Source organism: Bos indicus, chromosome 7 (assembly GCF_029378745.1).
Source record: "Bos indicus isolate NIAB-ARS_2022 breed Sahiwal x Tharparkar chromosome 7, NIAB-ARS_B.indTharparkar_mat_pri_1.0, whole genome shotgun sequence".
Taxonomy (NCBI): Eukaryota; Metazoa; Chordata; class Mammalia; order Artiodactyla; family Bovidae; genus Bos; species Bos indicus.
Genome location: NC_091766.1, coordinates 53,740,028 through 53,765,585, shown reverse-complemented (window position 1 = coordinate 53,765,585; position 25,558 = coordinate 53,740,028). Strand labels below are relative to the sequence as shown.

The 25,558-nt window shown below is 41.9% G+C and overlaps 1 protein-coding gene across 4 annotated transcripts in view; it reads right to left on the bottom strand.

Annotated features, from left to right (window-relative positions):
- The window catches only part of ARHGAP26 (Rho GTPase activating protein 26), a 473,350-nt gene that overhangs the window by 209,017 nt on the left and 238,775 nt on the right, over positions 1-25,558 (bottom strand). For all 4 annotated transcript variants that reach the window (XM_019965158.2, XM_070792123.1, XM_019965159.2 and 1 more), the window contains exon 12: positions 2,119-2,155. In XM_019965158.2, coding sequence (XP_019820717.1) covers positions 2,119-2,155 — 37 coding nt within the window. The remainder of the gene's footprint in view (positions 1-2,118; positions 2,156-25,558) is intronic.

Sequence of the window (25,558 nt, the reverse complement as noted above, 5' to 3'; positions counted from 1 at the left end):
TGCGAAGAGTTGACTCATTGGAAAAGACTCTGATGCTGGGGATTGGGGGGAGGAGGAGAAGGGGACGACAGAGGATGAGATGGCTGGATTGCTTCACTGACTCAATGGACATGAGTCTCAGTGAACTCCGGGAGTTGGTGATGGACAGGGAGGCCTGGCGTACTGCGATTCATGGGGTCACAAAGAATCAGACACGACTGAGGGATTGATCTGATCTGATCTGATCTGTTGGTTGCCCATTTTAAATACAACAGTGTGTACACATCAATCAAAAGATGTTTACTTTTTAAAGGCTTCTGGTACCTATGTCCTAAAGGCCTTACAGAATGGTACAACCAGCTGGCATGCCCACCAGCAGAATCCTGGTCATCTGTCATATCTATTGGCACTTATCTCAAGGAGAGACAAGCAGGTTTGTAGGTCAAAAGTTACAGGCCAGCTTCTGGTCTGGGGGCGGGAGCAGGGGTGGTTCTCCATTCATATATGTCTCAACCCCCACAGTTCTAGGTCCTTTATAACAGACATGGGTTGTAGGCTGGGCCGTGGGGTGGGCATCTCCTATTTCAGCCTGCATGGCATCTACCCTCTCCTGTCCCGGGGGTTCGCTGATCTCCCTGCAGGTAAACCACCATGCTCTCATTTTATGAGCACTTTTGAAACCATCTATCAAGGTGCGTTGCTATCCTCTGGGTGGGCCAAAGCAAGACCATCTTGATGCTATCTTTCCTGGGAATCTGGACCTTCAAAAGAGTGAGGCAAGGACTGAAAAATTCTATGGGCTTTATGATCCTGCAAGTATCATCCAGAGGACCCTTTCCCGTTGGTTCTCAGGTCCCCAGAACTGTCCGGCTTTCAAGCCTTGGTTCTTCAGCTCTTCCTACCTTACTTTGAATTACTCTGAGGACTTCTATATTCCTTCATTGTTTTTAATATTGTTTTTGCTATGGCTATTTTAGGACAAGTTAGCCAGAGTTGATTTCAGATATTCTAAAGCAATCCCACCTGATACAGAGGGGGAAAAAATGACCTGTTTCTTTGAATATTTACTTGAAAAAAAATTTCCCTTGTTCAATTCCTGAGGGGAAAAAAGAAACAACAAAAAATAGTTTTCCTCCCCTAAAGCCTCTGAACTTACCAACAGCAACCATTCCAAATTACTTAATATTTTAAAACTTCTGATAAAAATCTGTATTTTGGAAAGAATGAAAGAAGGAAAATCTCTGCTCCATAATGGATTTCACACATACATAAAATGGCTCATCCTTTTGTCCACAAGAAGAGGCACTGTTTTACTGACTTTTCTGACAATACTAGAATTCATGGGAGGGCTACCTTGGAATCTTTTTCCAAATGGATTTTACAAAAGCAAATCTGAGGCAAGGGGACAGAATTTCCTTTGTACTCTGGTAGCAACGTGGAAGGAATGTGTTTTTTCCCCTATGCACCAAGTAGATAATCAGCCTAAACACTTAGCAAAAGCAGTTCCATTTTAATCCCATCATCTTTACAAGGTTACAGGTACCCTTGGAAACCACAATTAACCAGAGTACTCAGAGCCAGTGGTAGGGGAAACGTGCTGTATAATGCTACAGAGGCTGCCCAGGGTCACTCCCATCAAAACGGAATATTATTACAGAGTTCACCGTCTCCACTCATAACTCTCCAGAGCAGCAACAAGGAACACAGAGTTAGTTACTAAGTGATCACTAAGATGGTTCTTGCCTCTTCAAGCCTCTGAGCGAGACTGTGTGGGAGGCAAAGTCAGTTCTGGACAGGGTGCTGGGGGAGCTGGGTATTATTGGATTAAGTGACTTTTAAGTGGTGACTGGAGCTACATTCTTAAGACAACACAGGATTAACTGAGATAATGTACATAAAAATTCTTTGCACAGTGTGAAGGGTTATACAGTGCAAGATGTCATCACAGCCATGCCCCTCAGGCTCATTGACCCTCCTGACATGGTATATTTGGGCAGAAGCAGCTCAGACTGCACTGGGGGAATGGGGCCAACCCAATGTGCCCACAGCACCTCCTGGTGGTTCTTCCCCAGAATGGCAACTTCACCAGGCCCAGGCCCACACCCAGCTGTAGGAAAAGTGTCTAAGCAACATACTTACTCCCTTCGCTCTGGCTGTCTTTGTTTGAGTTGTAGACCTGGAAAACAGAAATAACATTTACTTGTGTGCATTTTATACCACCCAACAGGTTCACTATACAAAACCATTACATTCTCCTTTTGTCTACCGTGTGCTAGAAAATGGAAGGCAATTTCTGGCCCCCAAATGGAAATTTCTTCCATTATTACTCACTTCCTAATATTTACTTCGGGAGAAGCGATGGCACCCCACTCCAGTACTCTTGCCTGGAAAATCCTATGGACAGAGGAGCCTGGTGGGCTGTAGTCCATGGGGTCACTAAGAGTTGGACACGACTGAGCAACTTTCCTTTCACTTTTCACTTTCATGCATTGGAGAAGGAAATGGCAACCCACTCCAGTGTTCTTGCCTGGAGAATCCCAGGGACAGGGGAGCCTGGTGGGCTGCCATCTATGGGGTCACACAGAGTCGGACACAACTGAAGCAACTTAGCAGCAGCAGACTTAGCAATATTTACTTTCCCTGTTCAGAGAATCATCTCTGGAGCTTTACTGTTAAAAAAAAAAAAAAAAGTCATATACTTCCTTAAAAAAAAAAAAACAAAAGCTAATACGTGTATATAAACTAAAAGGGAGAAAAAAATTAATTAGTTACAAATCATTAAGCATTAACTGCACAGCAGGCAACTGCGCTAAGCAATTCACATGAATTATCTCAAATTATCTATGCAACAATTCTGTTGGGTAAGAACTGTTAATATCACTGATACACAGATGGAGAATTTGAGGCTAGAGAGGTTAACTAAGGTCTCACAGCTAGTGCATGGCAAAGTCTGGACAAAGATACATTACAAACTGTTAAGTGTTAACACTGGGGAATGGGACCAGTAACTTTTTACTGCGAATTTAAATGTTATAAGGAGAACATACTACTTTTACGACAAAATATCCTTAAGTGATTTATACAAATCATAAAAGGGAATGCGTCCCAACATAAAACAGACAATGACACACTGGAAGAGTTGGCAAGCTTTTTCTTGCAAAGGACTAGATGGTAAACATTCTAGGCTTTGTGAGCTAAGAGGCAAAAGCCAAACCAATGATGATACAGGGACTTGAAAAACAAGAAAGACCATAAATTTTCACAATTTTTTCCTGACAAAATTCAAATAGAGTAAGTTTTGAAAATACAGGTATAATATTCCTAGCAGGGAAAATCAATCATTGTTTCATGGCTGTCTTTTTGGGGGATGCTTGGCTTGGTTCTTCCAGGGGTTATACAGCTGGTTCTCAACTGTAAGAGTGGCCATCACAACCATTGGGAGTATCTTTTCTCAGGAGTATAACTTTCTGAAATACAGATAAGACTAATGAGAAAAACAGAATTTTTATAGAGGGAGGATAGCATTTAGCTTAAATAGATTTCAGAGTGTTTCCTATCACTGAGTCAATAGCAAATGTTCACTTGTAAATACCATGTTGAGCTCATGGGCTACAAAAAACAGGTAGCCAGTTGGATTTGGCCTGCAGGGCAGGGTTTGCCAATCCCTGATATGCTGACATTATTAAGTAAGATGATAAAACCTCTGATTTAGGGGGAAAAAATCATAGCTCCAAAATCTTTCTTTGGTGCTTATGATCCTATAGATATGAAAAGGCATAGGATGAAGTTGGTGATAACAAAAAAAAAAAAAAAAAAAAAAGGATATTTCCAGTGATTGTAATGGTCACTGTTGGTTGAGAACCACTTATTTAGCCCTTAGAGAAACAGAGCCAAGCAACTCTGAAAAGAGAGCCATGATATCCTAAGGGGGCTTCTTATCTGCTAGTAAGTATCGGTGAGACTGATACTGATACTGCTGGTCAAGAGCTAAACAATAATTCCAACATGGCCCCCAGTTGCCTTGCGTCACTGGGTAAGTCTCTCACCCTCTCTGCATCTCAGCTGCCCCATCTATAACCTGAAGGAGTCAGCCAAGAAGGTCTTTGTATGGTCAAACAGATAATTTGACAAATCTCCCATTTTATGATTATTATTCATTTCTCAAAGATTGTACAAAGATACAGGCACATACTGAAGGTCAGAAAGATGAGGATAAAAGGGGTTTCTATATTTCAAGCACCACTGTCTGATGAATGAAAAGGCCTCAGACCAGAGGAGATAAGAATGGGGCAAAGAGAGAAGCAGAAACACAATCCTGCAGAGCCAAATGGGTACAGGTCAGACCAGAGACCCACAGTCAATGGCGTGCACTACAGTTGGACAGGTAGCTAAGGCAAACACAGGGGAAGAGACCATGCTTGGGCAAGTACTTTTTCTGGCCATCCCTGCTCACTTCATTCCTCCCAATAAATTCACACATTCTATTCCAGAGAATCCTGCTCCTGTTTCTAACTGGCCAGAAGGAATAGCAAAACAAAACAGGGCTTTCAGCCCTCCTTAATTAGGAGGTGAATTTGCACCAAATTACTTTCCTTTAAATGTCTCCTAGGGCTCAGGAGGCCCCTGCCTAGAACACTGAGGTATTCCCCAAACTGCAGAGTCGCAATCAATGAGCCAAAGGTGCCAGGAACATGTGCCGCCTGGTACTTTGAAGGCAGGCCATTAATCTCTGTCTGGTTTGGGTAAATGAACCAAAGAGAACGAGTTTGAAATGAAGCTAACAAACCATGCCTGCCAGAACAGCATGACTACATGGCCCGACAAGGAAGGTCCGGGTAGGGAAGCAGCCTCATCATCACACAGGCTGGATGGTGGTATGGGAACATCGCTAAGTGGAAATGGCTTTGTTCACTGGCACTTACCAAGTGCCATGCATGACATCATCAAATCTTTTTAACCACCTTGTGGATTAGCCACTAGTGTTGTTTGCATCTTATGGACGTGTAACTGGAGGCCAGAGAGGTTACACAGTTTATCCAAGGACAGAGAGCTGGAAGGTGGTGTACTGGTCTATCTTGCTCCTGCAGGGAGGTTCCAATTGTCCTTTACTTTCCTAGGCAGTGGCAAATGCACACAACTACCAAGCTGTACTAGTAGCCTATGGTTTATAAGTACCTTCCATTCCAGCAGAAGCAAAGGGCATGCAATTCACCCCTTCAGAAATGCTCAGTCTGTCTGGGAAAACCGTGAGATCTCACAGTTGCCCACTAGTGCCAGACTGAGGTTCAGAGACAAGGGCAATTTCCCCAACTAAAAGGTCCCTTTGGCAGCAGCTTCTGCCTTAGGATTGATTAGTAGAGTTATCTCAGGTTCGTATGCCTTCAAGTAAATCTCTAAGAGACTATATCTTAAAAGGATAGAATTCAACTCTCCAGGACCAATTCAAGGTGACATGAGTCACTCAACAATTCCTGAGTTATGACTCCAAGGAAGAATGAATCACAACACACGAACACAACAACCCAACTTAAGCTAAAGTCCATCCATCCTGCTTAGCCAGAGTGCTCTAAAGCCTGGCCCCCATAGTTAAGCCTCTTTTGGCCCTCTGGCTTTCCATAGTGCTTTCACTCAGGGATGCACTAGTTTCAGCTGAACTCTGTACCTGCTGCTGCTGCTGCTGCTGCTAAGTCGCTTCAGTCGTGTGTGACTCTGTGCGACCCCAGAGATGGCAGCCCACCAGGCTCCCCCGTCCCTGGGATTCTCCAGGCAAGAACACTGGAGTGGCTTGCCATTTCCTTCTCCAATGCATGAAAGTGGAAAGTGAAAGTGAAGTCGCTCAGTCGTGTCTGACTCTTCACGACCCCATGGACTACAGCCCACCAGGCTCCTCTGCCATGGGATTTTCCAGGCAAGAGTACTGGTGTGGGGTGGCATTGCCTTCTCCCTGTACATGAGGATTTGTTAAATATCCATACCACTGAATATTTGTTTTCAAGTGTACACTTCTAGAGAATACAAACTACAGATTTACTTTATGTTATGAGGGTCCACCTGAGATTCATTATAAAATAATTACAATAGCAATAATGGATTTAATACAAAGGATGATGACAAAAGACTTATCATATGTCAGACACCACTCTGAGCACTCTAAAATGCATTATCTTGTTTAGTCCTCACACCAACCTAATTATTCCTGACATATAGATGAGAAAATGGAGGCATTAGAGAGGTTAGGTCATTTGCTCAAGGTTAGGCAGCTGGAATTGGGCAGAATCCAGACAGAACTCCTACAGTCTGTCTCCAAAGCCCAAACTCTTAATAACTAACCACATGATACATAAGACATGATGATGATGATGATGATGATGAAGGTGATAAGACATCATGGGCAGCTAGGGAAGGTGAGTCACTGGCATAAAGAATTTGCCATGAGTCAGAAAATGAAATTGGGAATTGCCTTTTGATTTCAGCCTGAAGCATTCACCACTAACCCATGTGACCAGCTGACATCTAACCCAGAAGTAACACTTCATATTCTTTGAACCACAGGGCTCAATTCTGAAGATAAACACCAGGGCAGGAAAGTAGGTCTTTGATACAAATCACAGGATACTGCAATTCTTTGAGACCTCACCCAGAAGCTACAGTGGGAATACAATTTAATTAAATCAAAGGAGGGTGAGGAAAGCCTTCATATGCTCCTATTGCATTAAGACGTGATTTTGCAATCAGTTCTGTTCAATGATGAGCCAATTCAATTTACGTGTCCCTAGAGAATTAAGAGAGCAGAGTTTTTTGGGTTCCCAGAATTTTTTCACAGCTGTCCTTTATCACCATTATCCAGGCCTTACCAAGAAAAGCACAGAAATTTTTTAACTTATAAATTAAAGGCATAAGTAAAGCAAGAATTAGACAAAGCAATCTCACTTTTCCCTCTGACACACAGCTGCATTAACACTTGGCCACATCACATTTTGGATCAAAATCTGCACAAAAGGAAAGTGCTGGAGAAATAGGTTCATGGACAAATTCACTTAAAATTGCTGTTCCCATCTCAGCTGCATGTGAATTCACATTTAAGCTTTGTCCTTCTCAGGTCTCTTCCAAGTAGCTCGGAACATCTAAACCCCTCCCATCAGGCGGTTCCTCTTACGTGTCCATGTGGAGAAATACAAAACAGAACTACCTGCCCATACTCCCAAACATTGCCCAAGCTGCCTCTACACCATCAGAGACAATTTTTGTCCCTCCTCTCTTGTGACACAATGGATCCACCATCACTAGGGCTTGCTCTTTTAAACTGTCAGGGGTGACAGATTTATGCTCATATGCTGCTTAGGTTCAAAGCCCAGCTCTACCAGTTACCAGCTATAGAGTTCAGTCACTTCACATCTCTAAACCTCAGTCTTACCTAGTCTAAAAGAGGGACATTAATATTCCCTGTCTCTTAGGGTCATTGTGAAAATTAAATAAGACAACAGATAGAAAACATTTAACATAGAGGCTAGAATACAAATTCTATGGCCCATAGAGAGCATTCTGTAAAGATGGTCTTTCATCGCCATCACCACCCTTCCCCTTTCCTTCTCTTCAGACTTATCCTCTATGGGATAAATGGCTAAGCACAGGTCTGTGGTTTGAGGGATACAGTGACAGCGACCTCATTAGCCATGCAATTTAACCAAATGAAGCTAATTAAAGGACTAAAGGAAAGGAGACCATCTAAAGTCAACTTGCTGAGCAATAGTTGTCGATGTTTTTTAAAACATCAGTCAAACATAAAAGTAACTACTCAGTACCACACTTTTTCACCACCAATTATGTGCCAGACACCACACACAGCATTTACATGAATTATTTTATTTCATCCTCAAGTTTATGGGGTACTACTACTTCCTCCACTTTATACCATCATGTAGATAAATAAGTTTCCAAAAGTTACAAAAGCCAACAAGTGGGAGAGCTTTCTAGTCTAGATTTGTATTCAATCACAACTTCATACGACTCCTCCACCCAGTCCAATGGAAAAAAAAAAGTTTGGCAATCAACAAAGAACTCAAAAGAAGCTAAGGAGTAATTAAAATGGCAACAACACAACCATTATGTAAGAACAGAATTTCCACCCAATTTAAACATAACAGTAATTCTATAAACTTCCAATTAATACAAGTATGGCAGTAACTGAAAACCACAACCAGCTGGAGACACTTTGGGATGCTCAAAAAATATCCTTCACAAAAGCTAACAGCACAGAGAGAACTAGCAGCAGTGCCCAGGATGGTGCGGTAGACAGATCTGTGAGCAGCGCACCACATTTGAATTTAAACAGGCTTAACATAGGGACTTTCAGTAACACCCACGAGAAGTTACTAGTAAGATACCCCTCATTTGTGCACCACCAACCAATAATGGACATGAATTTTTGCATCCAGGAGACCCTCTCTTCTCATATAAATGTTTTCATAGGTCAGCCTTCCAAGGCAAAAGAAATAAAAGCAAAAATAAATAAATAAACAAATGGGACCTACTCAAACTCATTTGTTATTCAGTCACTAAGTCACGTCTGATTCTTTGCAACCTTATGGACTGCAGCATGCCAGGCTTCCCTGTCCTTCACCATCTCCTGGCATTTGCTCAAATTCATACCCATTGAGTCAGTTTGTCAAACTTACAAGCTTGTACAACAAAGGAAACCATTAACAAAATGGAAAGACAACCTATGAGAGAAGATATTCATAACTGACAAGGGCTTAATTTACAAAATATACAGACAGCTCAAACAATTCCATAACAACTACAACAAAAAACCAACCCAAATGAAAAATGGGCAGAAGATATTTAGAAAAGAAGAGAAATAGACATTTCTCCAAAGAAGACATACTTTGGCCACCTGATGCCAAGAGCTGACTCAATAGAAAAGACCCTGATGCTGGAAAAGATTGAAGGCAAGAGAAGGGGACAACAGAAGATGAGACGGTTGAATGGCATCACTGACTCAATGGACATGAGTTTGAGCAAGCTCCTGGAGATGGTGAAGGACAAGGAGGCCTGGCGTGCTGCAGTTCATGGGGTTGCAAAGAGTTGGAAATGACTGAGGGACCGAACAACAAGGCACATGAAAAGACGCTCATCACTGCTAGTTATTAGAGAAATGCAAATCAAAACCACAGTGAGTTACCACCTCACACAAGTCAGAATGGCCATCATTTAAAATACACACAATGGAGTATTACTCAGCCATTAAAAAGAATACATTTAATCAGTTCTATTAAGATGGATGAAACTGGAACCTATTATACAGAGTGAAGTAAGCCAGAAAGAAAAACACCAATACAGTATACTAACGCTTATATATGGAATTTAGAAAGATGGTAACAATAACCCTGTGTACGAGACAGCAAAAGAGACACCGATGTATAGATCAGTCTTATGGACTCTGAGGGAGAGGAAGAGGGTGGGGAGATTTGGGAGAATAGCATTGAAACATGTATAATATCATGTATGAAACGAGTCACCAGTCCAGGTTCGATGCATGGTACTGGATGCTTGGGGCTGGTGCACTGGGACGACCCAGAGGGAGGGTAGGGGAGGGAGGAGGGTAAAGGGTTCAGGATGGGGAACACGGGTATACCTGTGGCGGATTCATTTCGATATTTGGCAAAACTAATACAATATTGTAAAGTTTAAAAATAAAATTAAATTAAAAAAAAAAACAAAAACATCTACAAATAACAAATGCTGGGAAGGGTGTGGAGAAAAGGGAACCCTTCTATATGTGTTGGTAAGAATGTAAATTGATGCGGCCAGTATGGAAAACAGCATGGAGGTTTCTTCAGCAACTAAAATATAGAGCTGCTATACGATCTAGCAATCCCATTCCTGGGCGTATATCTAGAGAAAACTCTAATTTGAAAAGATATATGCACCGCAAGTTCATAACAGCACTATTTACAATAGCCAAGACATGGAAGCAATCTAATGTCCACTGACAGGTGAATGGGTAAGATGTGGTACCTATTTACAATGGAATATTACTCAGCCATAAAAAAGAATGAAATAATGGCATTTGCAGCAACATCTAGATCCATTTAGAGATTATCATACTAAGTGAAGTAAGTCATAAAGAGAAAGACAAATAGCATGTGATATCACATATGCCTGGAACCTAAAATATGACACAAATTAACTTCTTTACAAAAGAGAAACAGATTCAAGATACAGAGAACAAACATACAGTTACCAAAGGGGAAAGGGGGTGAGGGGGATAAACTGAGAGTTTGGGATTAGCAGATACAAACTGCTATACATAAAGGAAAAACAACAAGGTCCGACACTGCATAGCACAGGGAGCTATATAAATGCCCTGCAATAAAGTATAATGGAAAAAAATGAATTGTTTGAATCCTAAGCCTATGGGGATAAAATCAGTTTAAAGAGCTTGGAGTAAATGAGGATATGTCTGAACTCAAGGTGCCAGAGCTGGGGAGCTACTATTGGTTCCTCCTTCTCCCACTAGAAACATGCCTCTTGTCACCACAGTCCGAGTGACAGAAGGTGGCCAGAGAAGGAAGTAGAATGGCTGCTGCTGCTTTTCTAATTCTCACCTGGCAGTGCTTCCTCTGGCTTGCCCTTTCTACTGCCACGAGTACTGCATCTGCTGTTTTAGGGAGGCTCTTTCAAAAGTGAACCAATAAACACATGTCTGAGGGCTCTTCCCCGTGACTTGTTCCTAAACAAACATGAAGACCCTGCTCTTGCCCTCTTACATGCAAAGAGGTTTAGTAACGGGAATACAGTAGGCCACTCAATATTGACTGGATGAATGTTTGTGAGTAGAGGAATAAAAGAGATGTAGATTTTTTAACTATGTCCAAGTTGAAGCAATGAGGACAATGCACTGATGGATCAACCAGACAGAAAGTAAGCCAGATCTATCACTGCCAGGTGAGTATGCCTCTTTCTTCTCAACACCTGGCAAATCCACTATGAATCTTTACCTTAGAAAGAAAGAGAAATACACAATTCAGGTCTTATTACGAGACAATATAAGGCAGACTTATCTTACTTGGCTGAACTTCAGGCTGTCAAAACCCTTCACAGAGTCATTCATTTTCTGTAGCACACTGATGAATACTGGCTCTACACCCAACACCTGACCACAAATGCTGCTAATGCTAGTCCATGGCGTCACCAGGAAGGCGCTGTTGTCGTTCAGGGTGCTGAGGCTCCCTCCCCCATGCAACACAGGCACCTTAGGAGGAAGGCACTCTCCTGGAAAATGGCCGTGCTCCCAAAGTCAGCTGGATAGTCTTTGACTCCTGTAGACTTGCTCAGACTAAAAGTGACCACCTGCTCTTCAACATGACTACGACAATGATGATGAATAGAAAGACACACTTTTTGTTCCATTAATTCAAGCATCCTCTGCTCCTTGAACTAAAGGCTCCAAAAGGGCGTATCTCTTGTGCAGTTCCTCAGGAACACCAGGGGGGAAGCAAAGTACTCAGAACATCTGCTCCTGTTTCCTCTGCTCAGTACCCATGCTTTCTATGCCCAGGGATTCTGCCCTCATTTTCTTTGGGAGCCACCCTACCACCAAGTCCTTGCTGTTTGGGGCAGGAAGTGGGGGTGGGGGGCTGAGCCTAATTCCATCTTTGGGTGTGGCCAGAGGATCCAGACCTGGTATCCCAGTGTGCGTGTGATTCTCCCCAGGCCAAACGCAGTCGACAGGATTTGTGTTTAAACTTTTTTTATTACACCAGAGGGAATGAGGCCTTGTTAGAACAGGACACATGCTTGGAGCTTCTGGAGCTGACTCTGCCACCACAGACACAAAGACTGAGTACAGGCCAAAGGAAAGTGGAGTGACGATGTGAAGGGAGGCCAGACTTTAAGGGCACTGTCTGACCTACTGAGATGTAGCTCAGTGTCATCCCTGCTCTCTCCACAAGTGAACCAGCAAGATTCTTCTTTTTTTTTAATTGCGTTTCTATTGCTTGCAGCCAAGAGTTCTGGCAAAAAAAAAAAAAAGGCTAATGAGAGAAAAGCCTAATTAAGCTTTATAGGGAACTCTTGAATGAAGAACAAAGAAAAATACACAACACAGTAGAGAGGCAAAGTAATCTCATTCATCCTTGATTTTCCCCCTTCCTTCTCTTTCCTTCTACTTCACATATCCAGCCAGTGCCAGGATTTATCACTGTCCTGCATCCTGAGTCTATCCCTCATACCCACTTCTCTTTCACTGCTCGATGTCAGGCTGTGTCTTCTCATTTGTATCTCAACACTGGCCTTCTCCCTGGTCTTGCTGACTCCTCTCTCTCTGCTCTGATCTATCTGACACACTGCTCCTGGAAAATGCATTGCCCTAAACCACAGCTCTGGCTGGAGAACAAACTTCAAAACATCACAATACTGGTCCTTCAAATACTTGAAGGACCTATTATGTCCAAGAAGGGGAAGACTTACTGCTCTGAATGGAGATGAAAGTCAGGGTGGAGCTCCAGGAAAGTAGATTTCAATTGGACGAAAATAACCGGCAGTTAGGAGTTCTTCTGGAGAAGGCAATGGCACCCTACTCTAGTACTCTTGCCTGGAAAATCCCATGGACGGAGGAGCCTGGTAGGCTGCAGTCCATGGAGTCGCTAAGGGTCGGACATGACTGAACGACTTCACATTCACTTTTCACTTTCATGCACTGGAGAAGGAAATGGCAAGCCACTCCAGTGTTCTTGCCTGGAGAATCCCAGGGACCGGGGAGCCTGGTGGGCTGCCGTCTAAGGGGCTGCACAGAGTCGCACACGACTGAAGTGACTTAGCAGCAGCAGGAGCTCTTCTTGGTCCACTGAAGTAGGGAGGCTTGCTGAATGTCATTCCCATACATAAGACTAAGCCCCGTTTCATCCAGAAGGCAACCCTGGGCATTCCTGGGCTGATACAGTCAGCCTCGTTCATTATTGTTAGCCCATTCTTTCACCTGTACAAGAATTGGATGAAATCCAGAACAAGGGGGAATGGAGGTGGTTGAGGCAAAGTGGAGTGGTGGACAGAATGGGCTGTGTGCCCTGGAGACTTGGCATAAAGGCTTGGTTCCATGGGCCTTTCTGGCTGTGGACCTTCAGATGGTTATTTAACATTTGAGCCTGTTTTTTTCTTAAAGTACAGCTAAGTAATAATATCTGTGGGAGTAATGGGAGAATTAGAAGTAGTTTCACGGTGCCTGAAAGTGCTCAAAAATGTCATTTCCCTTTCTTCTACCTTCGTGAAGTGTTCCTTCCTTACTTAACGGCTGCAGACCTCCCTCCTATATCCTCTCTCTGACTCCTCACTGCTCGAACAGCCTACTCTATAGAATTTAATGCTTCAGGATACAACTTAGCATTTTTCATTATTTCTCATCTCCAAATAACTCCCCAATGGATACTTTTGCCTTACACTTTCATGGGGGATCACCCAGCTTCTAACACAGGGCTGGGCATATATACAGTCCAAGAAATCACCCCTGACTGAGGGACAGGAGCTTAAAACACAGGATCCACATTCTCTTGTCTGAGTCTTCCTCAGTGGGTCACGAGCCGGTCATAATGACCTTGATGAGCAGATTATTCTTAAAGCAGCACTTCCCACTTTTGAGTATTGCTGGCATTTACTACCGTTCCCTGTCAGAAATCACAAATGAAGCCAACAGAATTTCAAAGGAAAAGCTGAAACAGCTCCTCCTGGAGTATATAGGTGGCAGGGTCCACCCAGATATCCAGTGGAGGGGTAAGCTAACTACTTTAACCAGCTTCATGAGCAAAATGTTTCTGGGACTATTAACACTGAGTGTTGTCGGTGGGTGGTTCCCCTCTGCCACAGAACTTTGATTTGCATGTTATATAAACACTGTTGTCATAGTTATAATTCAGGAAGCTTTGTTGCTTGACCTCAAGAAAAAAATTCAACCTCAAATCAGGGTGACACTGACTCTCGAGACCACAATAGACCATCAGTGGGTAAGATCTGCCAAATTCCTTTAAGCTTCTAGAAGGAACTACTATATTTGGGGTAACAAGCAAGCAACAAGAAGAGGAAACTCTGCAACATTATGCAATTTCCTTGCATTTCATATTCAGAAATCCTGAAAACCCCTATAAGCAACTTCCCTAGCTTTCAAACCAAGATTGGAGTCACAGCCAATGTGAACAAAAACTGGACACAAAAGAGGAAAAAAGAAATCTAAGTAATGTACAAGTCAGAAAAATGTTTCAGGAAAAATTTAAAGGTAACACAAAGCACACAAGCTCACTTGATATCAAATGCACGACAGTTAAACAGATGGCGTGTGAGCTGACAGGTATGTAGGACGTGGCCAGTTCATAATGTGAGGAGTCTTCTGGCTTTAAAATTTCCTGGCTTCATGCTCATGTAACACTTAAAAGAGTGTAAACCCATTAGTCCATCAGCCTGGTGTCTCTGTGAGGAGAAGGGGGATCATCTCCCCATTCTCCGAAGACTGTGCTTTTTAAACAGAGGAGGTCTTTCTGTGTTCCTCTCTCTCCTAGCTCCTCTCCTTCTCTCTGTCTTTGGAAATAGTGACACAGCACCATCAGCAGAAGAGGGACCCTTGTTCTTTTGTACTTTGGAAAACTGAAAATGAGAAACTCCTTGGTCCCGTATACATGATCCCCAAGTGAGAGCATATGAGGTCCTGCTGCCAGAGCAGGGCAGGAGGAAGGAGAGCCAGAGGGTGAGACTCTGGACAGAATCCACTCCTTTCACCTTCCAGCCCTCTGTCCTTCAGAGGACTTAAGCAAGTGGCTTTTATACTGAGCTCATTAATTCTGCACAATGCATCTTTGTGAGGCCGGAGGTGAATTTATCTAACATAGACACAGGTGACTTCTTTGCCTCAGACAACTGTGAGGTCGGAGTACCGCATTTCCAGACAGAGGACTGACTCGAAACCAAGCTCCCCTAGATGCAGGATCTCTCCTAAATTTATAGGAATAATCCTGATGCCAACCCATGGATATGTAGCAAGGAGTTCTGGGAATAGCCACTTCCTTGCTCTGAAGCTGGTAGACAGGGGATCCCTAACTCTATGACATGAGGAATCTCTGTATTTTCTGACAATTTCCAATGAATGCAATGCGGTTTGCAAAGAAAAGTAGATTCTATTGGGTTGGCCAAAATGTTCATTCAGAGTTTTCTGTAAGAGCTTATGGAAAAATCAAAATGAACATTTTGGCCAACCCAATAGAATTCTTTCTGGTTCTACAGAGGCTAAAAGTTACTAAGTTGAGCCCTTCCTCAACTCCACACAGTGTGAAAGGCAGGAGGTTTATCGAGATTCCATAGCGCTTCCCGCACAGCAATGGTGGTAAAGGGTAAGGGTGGGACCTTGGAAAATGACCTCCATTCCTCAGGTGTTAACATATTGTTACATCTGCCTTATCACATATCTAACCATCTCTCTCATCCACCAACACAGCTTACTTCTTTCATAAATTTTAAAGTAAGTTGCAGATATCAGGTCTTCCCTTCTAAACACTTTGGTAAGCTCATCATTCACTAAGGTTCAATATTATCAGTCTTTTAAGGCAAAAGTTACCTACAGTGAAATGCACAATTCTTAAGGGAGTTGTGACAAAGTCATGCATGAAGGTGTCCTGAACCCATATCAAGGTAGAGACTTTACCATCACTTCAGACAGTTCTCTCAGGTCTCTCCATTTTACCCTCAAAACACAGACACAAAACACACCCTGCCATGCACAACCACTGTGCTGTGTTTTCATTTGCTCGCACCATTAGCTTTGCCTGTTCAAGAACATCATCCAATGGCATCATACTGATCATACTCTCTATGGCTGCTGATTTCACTCAACATAAAATTTTCGAGATTCATTCACATTGTGGCCTGAATTAATACTCTGACTTTTTCACTGTCGAGTAATATTTCATTATTTGACTATATTACTGTTGATTGACTCTCCTGTTTATCGACATCTAGACTGTTCTCCCCTTAGGCTATTATAAATGAAGTTGCTCTGAATGTCTTTGCGTAAATCTTTTTGAAGACCTACCTCTTCATTTTCTCTTGTGTAAATATCTCAGAGTGGAACTGCTGGATTATGAGGCAGGTTTTTTATTTGTTGTTAAATAAGACACTGCCGAGATCTTTTACCAAATGTTCATTTACAATCCCACCAATAATGTATGAGAGTTCTAAGTGCTCCACATACTCACCAACATGTGGTATTGTCAGTCTTTTAATTTTAGCCATTTTGGTGGCTGTGTAGTTGTATCTCATCATGGTTTTAAGATGCATTTCCCTGATGACTAGTGATGTTGAGTATTTTTTTCTTAAGCTTACTAGACATTCTTAACCCTCCTTTATGAGGTGTTTCTTCAAGTCTTTTGTCCATCTTTTAAACGAACTGTTCTTTTTATTATTGAGTTTTATTAGCTGTCTCTACATTCTGGACATAAGTCCTTTGTCAGATGCATGTTTTGCAAATATCTTCTCCCCTACTGTGGCTTGCCAACTGACTTCCTCAATGGTGCTTTTTGATAAGCACATGTTTTTAATTTTAGTTAAGTCAAAATTTTCATTTTTGGGTAGGGCTATTGCTTTCTGTATCTCATTAAGAAACCAATGCTAAACTCAGATTGCAAAGATTTTGTCCTGTGCTTTCTTTTGGAAGGTTTATAGTTTTAGTTTTTATGTTTATGTTTCATCTTGAATTAATTTCCCTAGTTTGTAAACATAATTTACAGCTGCTTCTGAGTCACAGCCTAGATTTGGAACTCGCTGGTTTAAACTACAAATTTAGGACAAGGAGCCGTAACACACTTCACTCCCCTTTCCCCACCCCCAGAAAGCTATCACGTAGAAGTGATCCACATCACTTTTGGGAGTCTGCACATTGTTGGAAAACTAATAAATACTCTGTACCCCCAGCTCAAGACAGGGCGTAAGAATGCTGAAGTTTGTAAAGATCTATATACATGCTCAAGACTAATATTCAGGGTATACAGCTAACCACACAGCTGTGATCTGAATAGTCAGGGAGCCTGAAGCTGACAAGTAGAGTGGTCTTGACCAGCCACTGACTTCCTGTGTGACCCTGATCCAGCCTCTCCCTCTCTCTGGACTTAATTTCCTAGTCCATCAAAGAGGGGCTGGAAACAGAGCTGCTTAAAAAAAAATTCAACTCCCTGACTATTACTGCTTCACATTTTTAACACACCACCATCAAAAGTAAACTTCTTTGGCCTGAAGGGCTCATGTCAACACTCCACTCACTTTAAGGATTTCCCATTACAACAGAAGGGTAGCACCTTATATCTTATCAGCAACCTGCTAAATTGGGATTTGCTGACAATTAAGAATGAGGCCCTGGAAGTTTAGAGTAACAGGGACTAAGGACTGAAAAGGAAAAAGAGGCAGGGTTGGAAGGTTGCTGATCAAAGGCCGGCTCACTGAACAATATAGTTTAAAATTGACCAGGAAGAAAAAGGTTGTTACTAGTGTTCACATCAAAAGCACAAAGTGCCCAACCCAAGATTTTCTTGCTGCTCTGCAGAGAAAGCCAAAGCACGCTGCACACAGAGCCACGGAGCTAGTTATGAGCACAGCCAGCTGCCAAAGTCAACTGGGAGGGCTAAGCTCACTTGGTCCCCTCCCCAGAGTGGCGGACAGAAGAGATTAGGACATGCATTACTTCTGATCTGAATTTAAGAGCATGGCAGGTAAACACACAAACCAAAGGCTGCTTCTGGGCCCTTTCCTACAGCACTTGATATGGTTAGTAGGCACTTGATAGCCTGTGTCCTTTAAAAATTCATCTCTTCTGAACACTTCCAGCCCTGCTCCACAGGCAACACTGCAGGTTCTTCTACCCTGTGCTAATCTTCTTTAATTTGGAGGCAGGGGAGGGAAGTATTTACACATAAATATTATAAATGAGTATAAAATCATCACAAAGTAATCATAAATAGAAAACATACTGATACATATATATTTACACACAGTCGATTCTCATTATTCACAGTAATTATGTTTTTTAAAGTCACCACCAAGACCGAACCAGTGACCATAGAGAAAACACAGGGTTAAATTCCTACAAGCCTCTGGTGACAATATTTTCATCAACTGATCAGTATATAACCCTGTTTATGTGTTTCTGTTTCAAGATACCTTATCTAATATATGCCACTAATTCATTACCTCTGAATTCACGGTACAGCTCTGTAACTGACGCCTGAACGAAGCTCACCTAACTCTTGTTTGCTCAATAAGGCTCACCACAGTCTTCCTGTGCTTACAACAGTAGTCAGCACCTTCAGTACTGTGCAGAGGGCCATTTTAAACAGTGAAATCAACAGCAAAGAGCACAAAAACACAAAATATACTAAAATATTAAATGTACTAAATAGCAAAAAGAATACTTATTTATGGCATAATGACTGAAAGAAGCCAGAGGGTCATCTTGTCCACCCTCAGCTGGGAACGTGTGTACTGAGCGACTGAAGTTTCTCTCTGCTCTGCACACATGTACAAATGACTGTGAAAGCACCACAAACATTGATTTAGAGGTACAAGGAAATTTCAGCAAGTAGGTGAATTCACAAATACAGAATCTGTAAATAACAGGGATCAATTGTATGTACATACATATACATACACATAAAATATTTTGAGCATAAAAGTACAAAAAAATTATTTAAGTCATGATGCAGATTTTATAGATATTAGCAGTTTTCTAAATTTGTTTCTGAGATCTCAAAGAAACTGTCCCTTAGCCTTATCTCTATCCCTTTCTCCTTGTACCCCAAAGATGGTATGAACATTCCATGTTTTAATACTTCTACTACATATGCACATGTTTATAGACAACACTTATGTTTTTAAAATGTACACAGATAGTTTATACCATATATACATATATCTGATCTTGCAAATTGCTTCTTCACTTACCATTACATTCGTAAGATTTATCCACATTAATACACACAGATCAAGTTCATTCATTTAATCCACAATAAAGTATGCTATTACTAGTCCATTGTATATATGTCCATAACAATATAGGTTATTCTCAATTTTTCACTATTACAAACCATGCTGCAATGAACAACCTTTTACGTGTCTCCTTTTGTACTCATGTGTGTTTTCTTGGCAACAAAATCAGCAAACCACAGCTGGTGGGTCACATCCAGTTGGTCCTGTGTAAGTAAAGATTTTTTGAAAACAGCTCTGCTCAATCACAGATGGTCCGTGATTGCTTTTGCGCCACAACAGCAGGGCTGAGTCATTTCAACACAGGTCACTGGAGGGTATGTGCATGTTCAGCCTTACTAGGTTTTGGATGGATTTTCCAATTTACACTCCACCAGCAGTATACTTTGAGAATTCCTTGGCTTACTCTAAAAATTCCCAAAGCTCCTTCCTTAGCTCTCTTTATCACACTCTCCTTCCACACACAACACCTGGAAATTTCATCCATTTCTGCAGCTTCAACAAATGACTCTATGCAGATGGCTCCCTACCTCTAAACACGCGATCTCAACCTCGCCCCTGTGTTGTGAGGAGCACATCTCCATTTCTTACTACATGTCGGTCATCTCCACTTGGGAATTTCCCTGAACCTCAAACCCAGCATCCATTTCTCCTCTCACCACCAAGAAAGGTTTCTTGAGACAATGAGAGACATAATACCTTAAAACTTGTGAATAAGCAGCTAAATGAGAACTTGTTTTCAGTTGGCTGACACAAGGTCATTTAATAGGAAAAAGAATACACAGACCTATTTTCACACAGCAACTCTGCTCCTTTCTAGCTGTGATACCTCTCTATGGCTCAAATCTCCCATCTGCAATATAGAGATTATTCCACCCAAACTGAGGGATGAGACATCAGCAGGGAAGCAGGTGGCACAGTGCCCAGCACACACAGTAGTTAATAACCACTGTCTTGGTTAATGGCATCACTTTAATCTCAGTAACTTGGATCTAAAACCTAAAACTCCTGTCTTTATTCCCACATCTCATCAGGTGACAATAACTATATTTTATTTTCAGAGTGATGAACATATCTATTCCTTCCTTTTCAGTCTCAAGACTACTTTTGAGGAGTTAGTACCTCCTACTTTTAAGGTCTTCAAACTGGTTCAAACTGGTTTGACTTTTGCCCTTCCCCTTGCCAATACATCCTTCATGTGGCCAAAGCTCTGAAATCACTTCTGCTTCAAAACCTTTCTGGTCAAATCACTCCCTGACAGAACAATGTCCAGATTTCTATCTCAGGCCTCTGGCAAGCTGGCCCCAGCATTTCTTACTTCCTACTTTCTCTTCCCTAACCTCATGTCCAAGCTACACTCAGTGGCTGGCTATTTCCTATGCGTGCCACAGGCTATTCTGTCTAAGAAACCTTGTTCCTGTATTTCCAGCAAAGAAAGGCTTTCTATCCATCTCTGCCTGTGTATAGCCCTCAAAGCCCTACTTATATGCACCTGCTCTCCTAAGCTGTCCTCAACTCCCTTGTCTAAAATCATCTCTTCTATTTCAAAGACCTGTGTTTACACCTCACATGCATCACTCTCACTCTGAAATAAAGGCGAGGCAATAGATTTATCTTTGTAGATCCCAGAGGGCCTTGTACATAGCTGGCATTCAAAAACATTTGATGAATGACCTTACAAATCAAAGCCACTGAAAATGCTGTTAATGCACATCCTAGACTCAGTTTACATTAACTTAGAAAGTGCCAATCAAATCACTGAAAGAAGTCAGGAAATTACAAAAGAGTTTAGTATTTAGAGAACCTTTCAAACCTGGGAAGAGCAAACTGCCATCTGTCCATCAGCAGTTTAAGTCTCAAACTGCTCATTTACAGTTTTGCTCACACCAAGGTTAAGCAGTGAGCAGCAGGCCCAGGCACAGAACATAACCTTCTCACTCCTGGAAGTGCATCAGCCGTGGGAAAAAAACAGGGTGACTTAAAGCATGGCAGCTTATCTGGTTTCTTCTAGGCAACTAAACTTTACATATTCCATGTGCTTAAAAATCACTGCTGCCTTTCTTAAACTGTCTTGGAGCATTTCACATCAGTTCAGAAATAAAGGCTTGTGAGATAATAATAATAAATTGAAGGAAAAAAAATGAAGGCAGATCTCCATTTTACTCTGTTTTGATTCCAAGTCAAATCTCCAGAAGATATTTACCTTACAATGGGATGCATTCAAGCAATGATAAAATACATAAAATAGCCTGAGGCCTTAATATATAAAGAGCTCTTATAATCAATAAGTGAAAGGTAAATAGAAAAACAAATGGGACAAAGGATAAACTATTCACAAAAGGAGAACAAGTATTCAATAAACATGGAGAATATTTAAACTTGACAGAAAATACACTGAAATTATAACAATGATATTATTGTTTATCTTTTGAAAAAAATTCTAAAAAATTTAAGATGGTATCAGTATAAATGTGGGCTCAGGGAAATAGATACTTCAATATGTGAGTTACAAAAGTATAAATTGACAGTCTTCATTGAAGAACAAGTTTCAAAAATGGATCCATGTGTTTATCAAGTATGGTACTTCTATGAATCTATGCTAAGGAGAGAATCATAGACAGTAGCCCAAAGAGGAATTTTAGTGAATATATAAAACTCCCTGATACTATATGTGAAATGTTATTCATTTATACACTTTTCTGAGGCAAATACACACAATTTTCTTAATATCATCAAAGGCATTTGTAAGTCACCCAAGAACTTGTGGCTGAGAAATAATACCTAGAAATAAGGTGTGATGGGCACTGCTAGTTGTCTATAGAATGTCCATCTTCCTTAAGAACTGAGCCCCTGACTATGTAGAAGCAAAACATCATTCAGCGGAAATCAACACCATTCTTTTAGGCAGGAATGTGAGTCAGGTCCAGCCAATGAGACACAAGTAGATGAAAACTGAGGATTTCTGGGAACCTTCTGTTCCTCTCACACATATTAACTCTTCTTTCCTTCTTCCATCCTTCTGCCTGCCTGATCCCCAGACACAAGGCAAGGAGATGAAGCAATCATCTTGCAATCATGAGGTGACAAGGAAGACAAAAGCTTACACCCCAAGGATAGAGGAGCAGAAATATGGAAAAAAATCTGGGTCTCTGAAGGCTTCTCAGAGCCACCTATCTGTCCCACACTGTCCACCCTATGTCTTAATGCCTAAACATCTCCCATTTCTTTTAAGCCACTGTTTGGTGGATTTTCAGCTGTTAACGCTAAAACTCATGACTAAACTAGTACATATGCTAAAAATATAATAAATTAAATGAAAATCCTATCGATAATACAATATGTGTAAAGTGATCCATTTTGTTTATAATAGAAAAAAAGGTTGAAAGCACAAATGTCAAAAATTAACCCTTATTCTCTGTGAGAGAGATGAGTGATATTCATTTTCCCCCTTATGCTTTTGATTATTTTCCATATTTGACCATTTTAAAAACAATAGAAACAAAGGATTAGTATCTTTGAGCCTGATTTACCATTGAGCAGCAAGGAGGATCAGCCTCAGACATCAAGGACAAGCACAACGTTTTCTGTTTCAGATGAACTTGGGTAGCGGGCAGTCAGGTGACCCATCCTAGCTCTACCCCACCTGCCAAAAGGCTGCAGTCTAGGGTGGGAGCAGAGAGGGAGCTGGGCAAGGTCTGTAGGGCTGCTCTGGGAGGCATGGCAGTCCCAGGCAGTGCTGAGGCCACCTGGACAAAATAATTCTGATACGAGGCCTGTATGAGGTGCTGTAGGCGAGCAGGCACCTTGAACAACTGCTTCTGGGTCACATCAAGGCAGTGCAGACGAGGAGGACCAGAGACAGCCTCCCTGCGAGCCCACACCTGGCCACCAGGAAGGATGATCCCACAGTCTCCTGGAAGCCTCTGGTATATCTTCTTCCTAAAACATCAGGCTCAATAAACAGCTTGAGATTTAAAGCCAGGTGAGCCAACTGCAGACATGCTACACCTCAAAGCCGAAGGAATGATGTCTTTTCAAAACCTTTCAAGAAAAATGGCATGCGGGCCTACCTCATTATATTATGTTTCTCTTTATTGCACTTCCCAGCTAGTGCATTTTTTAACAAACCGAAGGTCTGTAGCAACACTGCATCAAGCAAGTCTATCAGAACCATGTTTCCAATAGTATTTGTTCACTGTGTCTGTATGTCACATTTTGGTAATTCTCACATTCAAACTGTTTCATTATTATTATACTTGTTATGGTGATCCGTGATCTCTGATGATACTACTGTCAACATGTTGCTATTTTTTTAGCAATATTTTTAAATTAAAGTATGTACATTGTTGTTTTTTTGACATAATGCTGCCCAATACAATAGCCTACAGCATAGGGTACATGTAACTTTGGTCTGCACTGGGAAACCAGTAAATTCAGGTGACTTGCTTTATTGTGATACTTGCTTTATAGAGGTGATCTAGAACCAAACCTGGAACATCCCTGAAGTGTTCCTATACAACAAAGGGTAAGCTGGAACTGACAGACCCTGCAGTGAAATTGTTTCTTCCTTCCTTTTCAGATTCCTTCCTTCTACTCCCCAAAGGATTCCACAGGGCTGCCAGGCTGTATAACCATTACTCCTGCCCTGCTGTGCCCCTCTGTTTACTGTTTAAACAGCAGAGTTTCCTTGTAAAGTCTAAATAGTAGAGACAGACCCCTTCCCCCAGGAGACAAACTCTCTCCTGCCCCAGGGGAAGGCAGTAGCCAAATTTAGGGGATCCTGTTCTGACTCTGCTCCATTCTTCTAACTCACAGACCTGAACGAAATAATTGTTCTCATTAAAAATGAACCCACCTCTTACTGCCAGTGCAGGCATTCCCAAACTGCTGGCTGAGTCCCCTGGGCTAACAGCCAGCCTCTGTACTGCTCCAACAGCTTATGTAACGTGCTGGGTTTCCACCTTTGGCTTGGGGGAAGGGGACAAGTGTGTAAAGCAAAAAATGGACTGACAGGGAGCTGTCACACCACCATGTCTGAAAGGCCTGCTAAATACTTGGTCACAGAGTTGCTTTAGCCTTTGAAAGCAACATAAGGGAAACTGGATTGAGCTAGCTTACATGCAACAACAACAAAAAAGGAGCCTAAGGTCAAATGGACTGGAGAAAAGGCTTCTGAGTGGGCTAATACAACAAGAGCCTCCAAGCGTCCCCTTTATGTATTAACAGGCTACAGAGCAAAATACAGGCAGATGTATACCTGTAACAGAAGACAGAAATGGTAAACCTTCCCTTAGCCAGTAACTTCTGAAGTTCAAAAAGAAGGAGGGGGTGTATGAGCTGCTTATACACTTTGGAAATTAATCCTGGTGCTCTGGGATGACCTAGAGGGGTGATGTTGGGGAGGGAAGGGAGGTGATGTATGTATAATTATGGCTGTTTTGTGTTGTTGTATGGCAGAAACCAACACAACACTGTAAAGTAATATTCCTCCAATTAAAAAATAAATTAAAAAAGTAAAAAATAAATAAAAAGAAGGAGGGGGAAGTGCTGAACTAGCTCTGAGCCAGTAGGGGTGTGCTGACACCATGTGCGACTCAAGTAGCTTTTCCCCATCATGGACAAAGGCAACTCCAGTTTAACTCCGGCCCATAGCACTGGAGAAGTGAAGAGGGAGCTGAGGAGGAGGAAGCAATCAGTTCTTTTAAGTAAAAAGTATACAGAAAGACCAAGGCTTCCCAGATGGCTCAGACAGTTAAGAATCTGCCTGCAACACAGGAGACTCAGGTTCAATCCCTGAATCAAGAAGATACCCTGGAAAAAGGAATGGCTACCCACTCCAGCATTCTTACCTAGAGAACTCCCTGGACAAAGGAACCTGGCAGGCTACAGTCTCTGGGGTCGCAAAGAATTGAATATGACTGAGCAGCTAAGCACGCACGCACACAGAAAGACCACTCAACTGAACATAGTTCTGCCCTGGAAAAGAGCAGCCAACCCACTACTTATAATAATAATGGTTATCAGGAGCACACTCAGCACTTCAAAGAGCTTGCCAAACATTAACGTGCACCCTACCCAAAACCACAGACTTTATAGGGACTTTCCTGTGGTCCAGTGACTAAGTCTCTGCACTCCAATGATGCTGCCCAGATTCGGTCCCTGGTCAAAGAACTAGATCCTACATGCTGCAACTAAAAATCCTGCATGCTGGAACTAAGACCAGGCACAGCCAAATAAATAGACTTGATCAAAATCTCAAGGGGTAGCTCAAGGCCTCTCCACTTTCGGGAGATGCACACACCAGTAGAGAAAGACGAGCAGAACATTTAGACTGAATTTGTGATTTGGGGTAGTTGATGCTTTGTCAGTTTGGCCCAAGTTAAGAGGCAATAGGGGAATGGACTTGCATCTTAGTTCAGCTGTTGGTTCTGACACTTACTGGCTATGTAATGTTGGGTAGCATTTTCCAATATTGATAACAGAGATAATTACAGTACATACCTCTGTAGAAATGTGCTAATACATGAACACATCTAGATGTGTCTGGCATGTAAGAAACACTGAAACGATG